The sequence below is a fragment of the Dysidea avara genome, chromosome 5 (assembly GCF_963678975.1).
Source record: "Dysidea avara chromosome 5, odDysAvar1.4, whole genome shotgun sequence".
Taxonomy (NCBI): domain Eukaryota; kingdom Metazoa; phylum Porifera; class Demospongiae; order Dictyoceratida; family Dysideidae; genus Dysidea; species Dysidea avara.
Window position 1 is genome coordinate 23,375,615 of NC_089276.1, and position 15,220 is coordinate 23,390,834.

The following is a 15,220-nucleotide window of genomic DNA, read 5'->3' on the forward strand; positions in this document are numbered from 1 at the left end:
TTAGGTAGGAAAATGTTTTTTTTGTTGTTTTTTTTTGTTGGTTTTTTTTTGCATTGCGGGCCCTATCTAATAGGGTGACTGCACTATTAGAGTATCTCGCTCAAGCATTTGCTACACATACGTAGTTGGTTTTCACAGTACAAGTCAGTTTTTTATGTGAATTCTTGTAAACCACTAAAAGGTTATTCTACAATGAATAATCTACCTATATTATACACTGATTTTCAACTCATTCCTATAAGCGGTTTGCCTAGTACATATGGGTGGCAACTAAAATGGTATTTCATTAACACAACTCAATCGTGTGATTGTTGCACACTATTGGTTTTGCACTGTATCTTCATGGCCTTAATCTTGATTTCTTTCAAACCACCAAAATGCACTCCTGTGACAGTTACTCTAACTACAGACCAATTTTCAACTGATTTCTCAAAGCAGTTTACCCTGTAGACGTGACCGAAATTTGTTATTATTTTATGCAAATTAGTAGGCCATAACTCAGTGAACGTTGATTGGATTCCCATGGTGCTGAATGCTATAATAGGGTGAATGTACTATTATAGAGTATCTCGATCATGCACTTGCTACACTTAGTTCAATTTTGTATTATACCTCAGTGGCTTTTACTCCAATTCTTCTATACTACTGCAAGGATTTTCTATGATGATTATTCCATCTGCATACTGGTTTTCAGCTCACTCTTCTAAGCAGTTTAGCTGGTAGGCATGAAAACTAATAGTTTTTATTAACAAAACTCAATCTCATAATTGTGACACAGGTTGGGTTTTGTGTTGTATCTCCATGGTCTTTATCTCGATTCCTTTCAAACCACATAAAGGCACTACTACGATGGTTTCTCCATCCACATAGCAATTTTCAATTCGTTCCTTCAAGAGGTGCACGACAGAAGTTTGATCTTATTTTATGCAAATAATCAGTCACAACTCTGTGAATGTTCATTGGATTCCCACCAAACTTTGTACTGAGATTCACTTAAACAAGCCCTTTAAGTCGCCAAATTTCAGCCTGATTGGAGTACACGTTTGTGTTTTGTGGTGGATTTTGCAAAGTGTGTGAAATGAAGAAGAAAAAAACAAAGAAATTAAAATGAAACTTTAGCTGCTCGTATCTTGAAAATGATTGGGGAAAGTTTCTTCAAGTTTACTATGTAGACTCCCCTACCTGGTGGGCATGTCTGCAGCAAATTTGGTTCCAATCAGATAAGGGATCACGGAGCCACATATGTGTGAAAATCATGTTCCTGTCAATATACTAACTCACAGTGTGGTACGCCGGCTTCTTTTCCACATGGCACACTACCATGTGTCTTGATTTTCATCATGTAAGAAATCTCTAGGATGTTTTTAAAGGTGGCATTTTAGGCGACGTGTGTCATTTTAGGACGAACCTTACTTAAACAGTACTACCATACTGTTTGATATTATATGTATGTACATAATAATGTACTCTATTTTAATACTATAGAGGTGGTTTGTGGATGGTACAGTGAAGTGTTTCACAGGAGGACATGTTGCCTTAACATTGTTTGCAGTCTTAGTACTAACAGCATGTGTAGTCCTGATTTTGATTGTGATGGCTATTACAGTGGGTAAACTGAAGGTGTGTATGTTTGTATGGTAGTAGATGTTTTACAGAATCCATCAGTGAATTTTGTTTTACAGTGGATCCTTGTTTATCTGAACCTTGATTATCCACCCAAAGTGACTATTCAGTTAGAGAATTGTCTGTCATTGTGTGTTCTATTAGAGTAATTGAACAGTACTCAGTATCTTAATCAATTGGCTCAATAAATTCAAATATCTGAATACTTGTCTAATGCTAGGAATGAAGGTGATGGGATAACTGAGATTTACTTACTCTTATGAAAGTTCACCTTGGCTTTGTAATGATTATTGAAAGACCGAATGTGAAGTTTTAAATACTGAAGGTTTGGGTTATGCCCCTCATTGTCTTATGATTAAATTGTATGTGTAGTAAGTATTAACATGGTACATCCATTATGTCACTATAAAATAAGTGTAGTTAGAGCATGAAACCATAGGTTATAATAATTCTTTGTTATATAGTAAACTATGTATCTGACATGGACTACTCACTTAGTATAATACAGTATATTAAAAATTATTAATTTAAAAATGAAGTAGGGATCCAAGTGATAAAAAGTAGTGAAACAAGAGATAAATGATGATATTACAGTATAGCTCGGTGGGAAATCCCTACTTATATTCAATGCCAATGTAGGGATTTTCCCACCAAGCTATGCTGTAATACCATCATTCATCTCTTTTTTCACTACTTTTTTCACTTAGATCCCTACTTCATTATTTTTAAATTAATAAATTGTTAATATACTAGTTTGTTTGGCTTTTTTTGTTATAGCATACAGCTATACATGTGTACCTGTTCTATTAGGGTGACTGCTGTATTAGAGTATCTCGAGTCAGTGAGGGTGTGTGCCACTATTTCATATTTTCGTTGTGCTAGCATTATGAAATACAGCTAGGCCAATAGTAATAATGGGGTGTGTCATCATGATAGATTATTAAAAGATCTGGTCTCGATGCTCTATCATTATTAATCAACCAAGATTGTGGTAGCTAATTAATAGGCATGGCATTGAACCTATCATGAAGTTACAGGTATCTACCGGGCATAAGCACTTAAATAAGTTTGCAGCATCTAAATGTAGTACTCAAGGAAAGTGTTGATAGGGAAAATTAATGCCTTGATATGGTTTCATTGCAACACCAAGAAGACGAACCCCAAAAGGCACATCCCACTAGTGAGTTTGTTATTATAGCGCAAAATGGTGGCTGTGGGTTGCTTCGTTTTACTTCTAGGCTTGTGACTGTGGTCAGGCAGGCAGGCAGTCTGAAACCCGAGTTTTACATTCAAAAAAAATTCTATATCCAGCCGCCTATTAGTTTTTAATGCAGTATTTGATGTTAGATGAACTAATATTGTTCTGTAAAAGTGATTGTCATTGTATAAGATGTCTCCAGGGTGATTTTTGAAGTTGGCATTTTAGGTGGGGTGCTTCATTTTTGGGAGGATCCCTACTTAAACGGTACTACTATACCATTTGATATGTAACCTGTAGGCTCTTTAACCTTTATTTGGATGTTGAGAAGTTTGGAAGAACAACACATTTTAAAATTGAGACAAACTATTTATTCTCCTTTGTGTACATTAATCAAAGTTAGTATTTAGGTGTTGTGGCTTTTACATGTATGAGAAAATAATATAGAGAAACTCTAAAAGGTTTAAGCTTGGTAGCCATCAGATAATTATGTTTGGTTGAAGTCTATGATCAATGATTATATGAAAGGGAACTTGAATGGTATTAGCAATGATTTTATATGCAAAATTTGTCCTACACACATACACAATTAACTTACAATTTTCTTTTTTATCGATTTACAGAGACTTTCCATGCAAAGAATATTACGAGAACCTTTTAATGATTATTGTCAGTGGTGGGCACCAGTTGAGTTGATCAGAAGAACATTTTTCATAATTTTTATAGTAATAGACCCGGGAAACTTGGTAAGTAGTAAATTTTTGTATCCACAGTAGTAAGTATTTATACACATGTGCACAGGTTCCAGTTCTGATATTGACAATGACTTGTGTGGCAGTATATGCATATTATCAACCATATCAGAAACAGTATATCAATGTACTGGAGATTGTTATACTAGTAGATCAGTTACTACTACTGATGATGGCTCCTACTAGTCAGTTTAAGGTCAGCACATGATCATGAGAACATGTTGATATTGGTATACTTACAGGACGTGGTGTATGGTGCTGATCACTCCTTCAGTATTGACCAGTGTGGACATGTGGACACAATCAGTACACATGTTGCTATACTAACGCCATTTTACTATTTCCCTGTGGTGGTGTTGTGTGTGGTGGTTGTGGTGAAGATTGCTACCAAGATTAAAGCATCATACACAACCAGGTTAGTTGTATGGTACAATTACACTGTTTCACATACACCACATGTTACAGGGTAAAAGGCAAGTATCATGCAATGTTGAGTGTTACAGAAGGATCAGATACTACTGCTACAGCCAATGTGGTACCAACGTCATATTATATAGAATTTACTAAAGATAGTGATGATGTGAACTTGGTTAAACATACATACAAATAAAAACCTTTATGTACATGCATGTGCAGTCAGTTACATTGTAAATAAAACATGCATTTAAAAAAGCAAATCCGGTCTACTGTATTTTATGTATAATGCACCATTCAATTAGCAGTGTTGGGAGTAACGTTTTACGTAAGTAACACGCTACGTAATATTATTACTTTTGTGGTAACAAAGTAATATAACGAAATACGCTATAAAAACAGGTAATATAACTCAAGTTACTTCACTTACAAATGTAGCGCGTTACCTAAGTAATATAGTTACTGTAACAAGTCTAATATTACGTAATATTATTACTACAAGTAACGAAGTTACTTATCTCGTTGGTTAGCCTCTGAGTAACGCCTAGCCACAACGAAGCCTATTGAATGAAGCTTATTCACCAGCTTCTTACTTATAGCCAAGATTTGCACATTGTCCAACAACGCAATCATGTCACGTGATAAAGTGGTAGTTTCACACGTGAAAGTTTAAGGCTGTGGACACAGTAATATAATATGTATAGTTACTTTATTTTATGGGTAATATGTAACTGTAACTAAATAGTTCAGCTGCAAGTAATATGTAACTACCGTAGATTCCCTAAAAATTCGGCAGAAATAAATTAATTCCGTTCGTGTCTGGCCGAACAATTAGGAAAAATGTACCAACCCAGTGCTATTGTCGAATTTTTAGGGATCTATCCCTAACGAGGGGTCCGACACTTCGGAAAAAGCGTACGAGATTTCCAGATTTCTGCTGTGATTTCTGATTTCCAGGTTGATTCCTGCTGAATCCCGCCCACGTAAGCTTTAGTTTACGGAAAGCGTCTCCACTTTACAGAAAAACACGGAAGTTAGAGGCTTGATTTCTGATTTCTGCTGCAGGAGCGTACGAGATTTCACAAAGTGTCGGACCCCTCGATCCCTAATACAGTCTGCACGCTTCATGGCTATGTTATTTGCGATCCGTTTACTGCTAACTTTATGAATTTCTTTCTACAGGCCAACAGGAACGCCTTGAGGCGGAGCTGACGATACCACAACACTCACTTGGCCGCAGCGCTATATACTATGATTGCCTACATTATCCAGGAGGGATGGTCAATGTCAATACTACGAGCAATACTACATCGCTTTTGAATGCAATCACCCAGACACAATATTAAGGATTTCAACAAGTAATAAAAAATAGAAACCACAATCAATAATATTATTAAACTATCTCATGATAAATCTCGCTATCAGATGCTGCATAAAGTGTTCCATGGCTTATCAAAGCGTTATCTGTGAGGGCATCGTGTTAAAAGGAGATGTGGGGCCAGGAGAGCTGTGAAAAGAAACAAAGATCATTTTGCGGTAGCCGTGATGTCACACGATGATAACGTTGAGTACGTTCCCTGAACAATTTCACACTTGGTACTTCATCCAGCATCGAGGTAGCATATTGTGTAAGGTCACAGGGAATCCTCAGTACTCAAGAGACCTTCGTCAACTAGTACTCTAAGCGAGACTCTAAGTGCCGAAAAATTAGCATGCTTATAATTAGAAACTATCCTGTGCTTGCCGAAATTTAGAGCACATTGCATTCAAAGCACTGGGAGTGCCAAATATTTAGAGATGCCGAATTTTAGGGAATCTACGGTAGTTACTTTTACAAAGTAACTTATCCAACACTGTCAATTAGTAAGCATTAATATTGGCAACTTGTTCCATATATAACGTTGTCGGCACCAGTGTTGGGTGGTGCTGGGCGGTATTGAAAAATAGCAAACGGTATACCTTCCATAAAAAGTATCACGGCATTACTAAATATCGCGGTATAAATGTAAAAGCCATTGGTATTAAAGTAACTGTCTTACTTCAACAAAAGCACCAAATACCCATGGTAGCTCAGCAAACCTCAGGTACAAATTACCACAAACAAACTTGTTTACATAGTTTGGTTAGCTGACTACATCAACACCTGCCTACAAACATTGTCACATGTCTGGTTACCTTCTAAATATGGGATGAAACAAGCCCACAGGGAGGCCATAGTGCCCAGACGGTATGGCGGTATTAAAAAAAAAAACCAAGCAGTATCAAAACCGGTATGACTTAAATATCACAGATTATTAACAATACCAGTATATCGCCCAGCTCTAGTGTTGGGTCAGAAAAGTAACTAGTTACTAGTTACTCTTATCCCATATAACTTAGTTTAATGTTGTTCGCTCACCTTACTGTATTGAGCTAATCCATGCTGAGGACCTCCGATGAATGATGTTCACCCCAATCCCAGATTGTGGTTATACTGGTAAGTGCACAGGGTCCTGCCACCCATCTTATCACAATATTAGGCCTCATATTTATCACAGATTACCAATCTTTTAGCCTTTACGGGGATAAACTTGGGTGAATGGCCATAGAAAGGTTCCATTGAGGAACCTTTCCATCCAAGAAAGAGATTTATATAAACAGAGAGCATAACTGGAACACCGGCTACAAAATAAATATTAAGCAATGTCACATTATTACCCTCGTACCTCTAGGCATGCATGCATGCAATGACCCACAAGACCTATGCCACCAATAGCAGTAACATGAGCATACAAATTGTGTAAATTCTCCACATGTATATTGAGCTTAATCAATGCATAGGTCTGAACACATCCCCAAACACAGAGTGAACACCTCCTTAAACACAAAGCCTTGTAGATATAGGATTCGGGTTAGGATCAAACCAAGAGTACATAATATTTATATGGGGGATAAATATTATGTACTCTTGATCAAACAATCCAACCTTTCCGTCTTGGTGTTAATTTATATTTGGGAAAAACTGGTGCTCCTGTTTACCCTGTTAAAGGTATTTTTGCGTATTTGGCAATCCATGATGGCACCCCAGGCCCTTTTTTCGAAGTTGGTAATGGCCGATATTTAACTTGATCCATCTTCTCCTCATTCCATGATACCCTGCTGGTGGATTTGCATCTTGATAAGGAACAATTTAATACTCATAGCTTTCATATCAGGGCTGCAAATTCAGCAAAAGCTGCCAATATATCTGATATGCATATTCAGATGATGGGTCACTGGAAAAGCAATGCTTATAAGCTGTACCAAGGGTATTATATTATGTACTCTTGTCTGTACATACAACTTGAGAATTGGCTATCTTACCAAAGGATTTAGTTACAGGCTTTCAGTGACTATATCCTCATTTGATTGTGTACTTATTTAATATAACATAGTTATGATTTCATCAGTATTATTCATGTTCTTACAATATACGCATGTACCAGTATTTGTTTTTTCTTTTAGACTTGTCCTTGTATATAGGTTGTATATAGGTTTATTACTTGTCGAATAACTAACTTCAATTGTGTGTTGTTGCATACATGCATATCTTCATATATACTTTCCTCATCTCTGTGATGTAGCTACGTATGCAGTATTATATTCAGTATTACACGTTCAATTATTACCTGTACTTTCTATAATAGCTCTCATAATAAAAAGGATATCTATAGTATATGTCTACATTTCACACATGCAATATGCTACCAAATGTACACCATACAGTATATACCACTCTAGCTTAACATTAAATTGCACATCCTACAAGCAAAAAAGAAATTTTAAAAGCTTGCAAAATTAATTAAAATATAATTATATAGTAATGCATTTGTACCATTAAACTTTGACAGTCAGCTTGTGTGATGAATTTTTGTTTAGCAGTATGCTAGAAGGACCTATACACATTATTACAATTATTGTATTATTAAATGTACTAAAGTTACAGTTTAGTATGAAGGTAATAGCTAATGAATCAAAAGTATGTGTTATGCAATTTAGCAAGGTGGCCAATTTATACCAATATTTATTTTTGAAATGCCCTGCAACTATATAGAATTATTATTGTAATGGATTGAAACTCCAGCAGCATAATTATTCTTATTAGCTATTATCAATTTTCAAGTTATTCCAATCAATAATTGTTCATGGCAGAAAAGAATACTTGTTTATAAATCAATTCTGGATTGCAACTGCAAATTTGAGGGGATTATTGGCACAAGTATATGATACAGGAGTTGGCTAATCATGAGGTAAACAACAATTTGGTATATAGCACCAGTAAGTTTCTCACAATCTTGAATAATAAGGTAAGTCTAGCATTCCTTCTCCTACTTTTTAAACTTAGCCATTGAAGGTGAATGAGCATATCTGTAACACTGTGTAGTTCACTGGATCTGTTCTATGGTTTATTAAGAACAAATCTTGCAGCTCGGTGTTGGATCATTTCTAATTTGCTGACTGTTGTTGTTTGGTGATAAGGATCCCAGATAGCTGAGCAGTATTCCATAGAAGGTAACAGTAATTGTTTGTATAAGTGTTCTTTGGTTTGTATTGGGGCATTATATAAATTCCTTTTCAGAAATCCAAGAAAACAGTTAGCCTTTCCACAAATATAGTTAACATGAGGTTTCCATGATAGTGTGTGATAAAGAGTACTTAATATTTATATATAAATATTATGTACTCTTGGTATGATGAAGGCGGATACCAAGATAGGTGTGTTCTGATACAATATTCAATGGAATATTAGACATTTTATATGTGAAAGTGCTTTTATAGTGGTGAGTTGTAAAAATATTGCATTTGGGAATGTTAAATTCCACCAGCCAGTTGCTAGCCAATTGTGTTAGGGAATCTAAATCATTTTGCAGTATTCTGTGATCGTTGCGGTTAGCTATAGTTTTGCAGAGTAGAATGTCATCAGCAAATAATCTAATTTCACTCTTGCATGATGTTTGTTACAATATCGTTAATGTAAATTAAGAACAACACAGGACCAAGTATGGAATTTTGTGGAATACCGAATGTAACTTGACATGTAGAAGATCTATAGAACCTTCTACTACAACCTGTTGGGTACGACCACAGAGGAAGGTCTCTAGCCATTGTAAGATAATTTCTCTTATAATGTAGTAATTCAATTTGTAGAGAAGTCTAGAATGAGCTACTCTGTCGAATGCTTTTAGGAAAGTCTAATATAGCAGCATCAACTTGCAGTGCCTGTCAATATCTTTTGCAAATAATAGTAGGAGAGTAATTTTGTGATTATTGATTTTTTCATTGTGGATCCTAACTATAATACTATAGCTGCTGCTACTATACTGTTACTGCACTGCAGTTACTCCTTACTGCCTCTGCTTCTACTAATTAGCTATGTTGTAATATACTGCATACTATTTACTACTGTAGCTATACTGCTACTGTTAATACTGCTCGCTGCTATTGCTACTGCTCTATTATACTAGCTACATGCTTGCTGCTACTGCAGCTGCTATATACTGCTGCTATACTGCTTGCTACCACTGGACTAAGAGTTTTCTTTATATTATCATTGAATATCTATATAGATCAGGGTAGCTGAAATCGAAAGCCATTGACATTTACTTATAGATGTCTCATGTATACAGGTAGCTTTCATATCATATGCATAATTTTATTAACATTGTACATTTACCTGATGCAATTTTTACATTCTACCTTACAGTGGCCAGCACTGAAGACCTGACAGCAACTATCACTGCAGCCTTTGAGTTACCTAACCTAGTAAAAATTATAATATAGACATTGACATACTTATAATACAGGTTACACAGCCAATAAGGCGAAACACAAAATGGACTACTTTTGTATTTGAGAGATTTTATATCTGAGAGATCTCAGACTTTTGTTTTAGAGATTTTCCAGTCAGTTATGTACAGCCAAAGTAACTTTACAGTACAGGTACAAATCCATTGCAAGATATCTGGATAAGATACATGTGCTGAGTAGTGCAGAGCATGCAGGAGATGAAAGTTTATAAGCCATCCATACTATTATGAATGAGTATGTCAGCATAATGTGAGTGTTGGATTTTGTTTACAAGTTGTTCTTGTTTTCTCTTCACAGGTGAAATGTGACAGATGTAAGGCATGGGCACACATGCATGCATGCTATTTGGCAATGGCCGAAGCCAAATTAACTATTAATAATAAATTCTATACTATAGAATGCCATCAAATTATATACAGAAAACATTAGACACTTTACAGTGTAGTATTATTATATGCACTGAATACTAGCTAACTTAATTTTTATTATTGTGTATTTTTTCTCCATTTTCATTCTCATACATATTTGTCTTCACTTACTAGCTAATGAAGCATTTTTTTTCTGGCATGACTGTAAGACAGCATGCACATGCAGATGGTTCTGGCTAAATTCAACATGTTCTTTGGCTGAATAGTTCATTAGCACTAGAGGGTTTAGCTGCAGAGAAACAGAAATAGCTATTTAAGGCAAAACAGCAGGGGTATAGTTGATAGTAGCAGCTAGTAGTAGCAGCAAGTAGTAGCTGGTAATAGCAGCAAGTATAGTAGCTATATAGTGGTAGCAGCACGTATAGTATAGCTGGTAATATGACAGCAAGTAGTAGCTGGTAGTAACAGTAACTATAGCAGTAGCAGCAATAAACAAGCCGTAAATAGCTAGAGCAGCAAAAAGAGCTCAGATCCTGCATGCAGTAGCTGTGCAGCTAGTAGACAAGTAATACTAATAGTAGTGGTACTGAGCAGGAGAAGGAGCAGCAGTGGCTAGTATATATAGCAGTACTAGAAGCAGCATGCAATAGCAGAAACCGCAGTATACATGCACTTTGCAGGGAAACACGCATCCCTAAGGATATGTGTGCCTTACCTGGGGAACATAGCTAATACCCGGGGAAACATATATCACTGTGACTTGTAGATTATTAGTCAGTTAGTGATACATGTGCGGGGAACACGGATCACTAGTGATTTTATTTTGGTGATTAGCAAAACCCATCAAGGGTACAACGCTAATGTACAAAAATCATGAGCAGTTAACTAACATGAGATAAATAACCTTTAAAGGGATCTAAATCACAATTACTTAAGTCCTCAATGTTCAAGTTGTTCCAGTCTGGGATTGTCCTTGGCAAAAATGAATAAAGGTATTGGTTTGTTCTGGCAAACAGTTGTATAATCTTTTGATTGTGGTTTGCCCTGGTAGTTGTTAAGGGGGATGGCGCTGGCAAATACGTATACTGGGTGGGAATGAGTATCATCTTGTTTACAAACTTATAATAAATAACAGAATTAAACGCGAGTGTCTTCTAAATTTTAGAAGCCTATAATCTTGTTTTAGCCTGACACCACTTAAAATAAGAAGTTATGTTTGCACTCAAGAACGTATTCACTATTAATAAGCATGCTATCTCTCATAATGAGAAAGTATTTTTTACTGTGTAGTATGCTTTGCTTACCGTAAGTTAAAGCACTTAATTTAAGCTTTAAAAATATGATTAACATAAGATGATAAGTATAAAAATACCTTATGATTAATATACGTTAGACTTGTTTGTAGAAAAGTTGCAGCAGGAATCATTTTTACAGTAATGCACCATGTGACATGTAATAATTATAGATCATTGGCCTACTTGGACGCTGATAACCTATGTTCCTTTCTCACCGATTAAAATGTTGGTCCTGGTTTATTTGAAATAATATTAGAGGCGCTTAAAGTGATAATAAGCTACGTACACCTCACATGTAATTCGTGTTAGAAAATAATTAAAGAACTGTGCAGCTGCAGAGAGTTAACTTATGTCTCAGTCTCACTACCAGAAAACTCTGTCAGAATTAAATGTACCCACAAGTAGCTACACCCTCCTCCGCCACTGCTTTAGTTACCAATAGTGGCCCCCCTATAGTTTTTTGCTTTGCTACGCCCCTGAATGGTTACAAAAAACACACAGGTACATCCCCACTTCGAACGAGACACAACAGCATGAAACTACATCAATTCTTACAAAACTGAAACTAAGTTGTATTACATCAAGGTGCATGTGATTTGGTGTAATTACAACTAACAATGTGCATGCATTATTACAAGTCATTAGCTACATCTCCTCCTCCTCCTTTAATTGATGGAGCAATTATAATTAAATAGTAAATAATTCTGATACCTTTTATAGATTTGATACAGTTATATCTTGGGTTATAATGTGGCAGAAGGGAGGGAACAGTCTCTGTTATTGGGTCTTCCCCAGATGATCCAAATGGCTCAGTGATAGTGGCTTCTTGATGTTGTCTTAAAATGGTTTTGATGTCTCCTCCATATCATGTCCCCATCTAACAAGCAAACTTTAAATGACAATGGGGCACTCATGATTGGGTGTAATTACAATTAATAATAATAACAATGTACGTACATTATTGTACAAGTCACTATACTCAGGGTTTCTGATAAAGCATGTAGTGATCACCACAGGAGCATTGACAAATTGCAATATTATCAATGTCAGCCAGTTTACCCTGTGCAATCAGCCAAAATGTTTTTAATGGACTTACAATGAACTATACATACTCAGCAGTCAGTGATAATTATATTCAAGCTACATGATGGTGACAGACATCACTGGCCAGGAATTACATACGTTTATGTTATATAGCATGTAGCTAACTATCATGTTTGAACTCAAATGGCTTGTTTGCGACAGACAGAGAGTCCATGCATATTCTAAATTTTGTAGACGTGCATGCATACACGAGAATCTTGATGACTGTGGCATATAAATTATTAGCATTACTTATCCGTTGCTTTGTGCCTTGGCCGGTTAACAACTTGGATCTGTACTTTATGACCAGCTGTGGGAATTTATTGATCATACAGCACTATATAGTTTCAATATTTCCTATAGTAAAGGAAACTTCTACAAGAAGAGGGCATTTAAAGTCTGGCAGCAAAACATTCTACATTCCAAGACAACCAGATATCAGTGATCTGATAAAAAGTGGTACCCTCGGGCTTCGGTGGTAGCTACTTTGGCAACAAAGATGCTTCGAACAGATATTTTCCTTGGTCAGTATTGCTTACAAATTCAGGCTGTGCTTCAAATCATTATCTATACACATGCTTGATTATTTGGTTGTATGAAAAGCTTTTAAGCTGCTACATGTACAGACTGATATATTGTTGAGTGGCCACTATTTGCAATCATTTGATTTGTTCTATCACCTGAACAGCATGCTCGACACCATATTAGCTAAACGTTTGCTGTGCTGCCAGGTAGCTAAAAGCAGGGCCGCCCACAGGGGGGGGGGGGGGGGGGGGGGGAAACTGGGGCATTTTTCCCCGGGCCCCAGCCTGAAAGGGGCCCCAGGAGGCCCCATGAAGGGCACCCTGAATACCTGTTTAAAAGATCGATATACTCTAATAGAGCAGTCAATATTCTAATAGAGCAGTCACAGTATTCTTCAGAGGAGCAGTGTAGCAAGCTTATAGATAAGGAGATGTGGTTGGTGATGGGTAGTTATTGTCATTGTCAGCAGGTTGTGACCTTTTTTTTTTTTGGTCTTCAACTTACAACTTGGGTGAAGGGCCCCACTTTAACTCTTTGCCCTGGGCCCCTTAATTTCTCTGGGCGGCCCTGGCTAAAAGCATTAGCTAGCAAGATTGCTAAGATGGTCGTCGTCTCTGATATGAATGAGCAAGCTTTACCCGTGAATAGTTATTATCGAGGTTGCTGTAAACTACAGTTACTGTATAGTTAAAATGGCTTTGCAGGGCTATAGCTAGTTAGATACGCGTACGCCCAGTACGCTGGAGAGTGACCAGACCAATGCGAAGCTACAATCATCGGGCACGACAGAGCTGGCAAAATGCTCGTGGGCTGGCACACAGACTATTTCTAGTCTGGTCCGTAAAATAAACTTGAAAGTATTAAACACTTGGCTTGCTAAACAGGAACTTCCGGTCGGACGGTCCGGTCCAGTCCGTAAAATATACATTCCCGATCAGTTATGACGCGTGACCAACCTCCTCCGAGGGTCCGCCACGATTCGGAATCACGTCGAAGACCTCAGGAATCACTGGAATCAATCAAGGAATCATGGAATTATGGGAATCTGAAGCGGAATCAACTTTGTAATTAGAAATTTTTTTTTTTTAGTTTTTTTTTTTTTGAATTATGCTAGAATTAGTTACAACTACACATACAACTACACAGCCAAACTACTACTGCTACTACTAGTACTGCTACTATATACTACTACTAGGAATACAATCAATCAAGGAAAAAGGGGATTGTTATCATCATCATTGTCCTGAACAGCCCAATATCTTAAAATCATTTTAGCATTGCTTTGCCACAGTGCAACAGAAATATTTTGAAATGTCTATACCGTATGCGTATGGTACGGAAAATCGTACCGTACGCGTACGGTACAAAATACGCATATGGTATAGAACAGGCCCACTTCTGAGTAGAAATTTTTACATTTTGTGAATTTACTGTTTTACGGAAGTCACATTGTGCAGGCATATAATAGTTATACGGGCACAATGTGGAGTCTATGAAATTTATAAACCCGAAGGCCCGGGCTGTAGCGCACGAGCGAAGCGAGGGCGCTACTAAGGGCCTGAGGGTTTATAAATTTCATAGACTCCACATTGTGCCCGTATAACTGCTTTAGACTCTATTTCACATTACACTCAGATCACTTACCTCATCCATGGCTGTTTCTGCTGTAGGCTCGGCAAAAGCGGCTGGTTTTCCAGGGGCGGATCCAGAGTTTCGAAAGAGGGGGGGCACCTTTCTGAAAAACAGTTGAAGACCAAAAAACTTGCTGAAAACCAGTTGAAGACCAAAAAAAAAAAAAAAAAAAAAAAAGGGTCACAACAATAATAGCTAGTTATCCTTACCAACTATATCACGTCTGTTATGTAAAATAAAATCCTATTTGTAGCTTCATAGGTAAGCTACACTGCCTCATGAACATTGTGACTGCTTTATTAGAGTACTTGACTGCTCTATTAGAGTATCTCGATCTTGTATGCAATTTCTTGAAGGGGGGGGGGGGGGGGGCATTTGCCCCAAATGCCCCATCCTGGATCCGCCACTGTTTTCTTACGATAATACTAGCGCCATGGCAACTATGCGTCCTCACGTGACTAAATAATCGCGCTCGTTAAATCACTGCACGTGAACAACGCATAG

General features: G+C 37.0%; 1 protein-coding gene and 1 long non-coding RNA gene across 2 annotated transcripts in view; both read left to right on the forward strand.

The window, feature by feature from the left end:
* Positions 1 to 4,250, forward strand: part of LOC136255455 (uncharacterized) — a 30,181-nt gene extending 25,931 nt beyond the window's left edge. The window contains exons 17-21 of the mRNA XM_066048226.1: positions 1,486 to 1,620; positions 3,445 to 3,567; positions 3,623 to 3,769; positions 3,816 to 3,988; positions 4,039 to 4,250. Coding sequence (XP_065904298.1) covers positions 1,486 to 1,620; positions 3,445 to 3,567; positions 3,623 to 3,769; positions 3,816 to 3,988; positions 4,039 to 4,183 — 723 coding nt within the window. The 3' untranslated portion in view covers positions 4,184 to 4,250. The remainder of the gene's footprint in view (positions 1 to 1,485; positions 1,621 to 3,444; positions 3,568 to 3,622; positions 3,770 to 3,815; positions 3,989 to 4,038) is intronic.
* An 841-nt stretch (positions 4,251 to 5,091) lies between these two features.
* Positions 5,092 to 10,346, forward strand: LOC136256822 (uncharacterized). Its single transcript, XR_010701671.1, has 3 exons — positions 5,092 to 8,721; positions 9,710 to 10,047; positions 10,111 to 10,346. It is a non-coding gene; the product is annotated as an uncharacterized lncRNA (long non-coding RNA).
* The last annotated feature ends 4,874 nt before the right edge of the window (positions 10,347 to 15,220 follow it).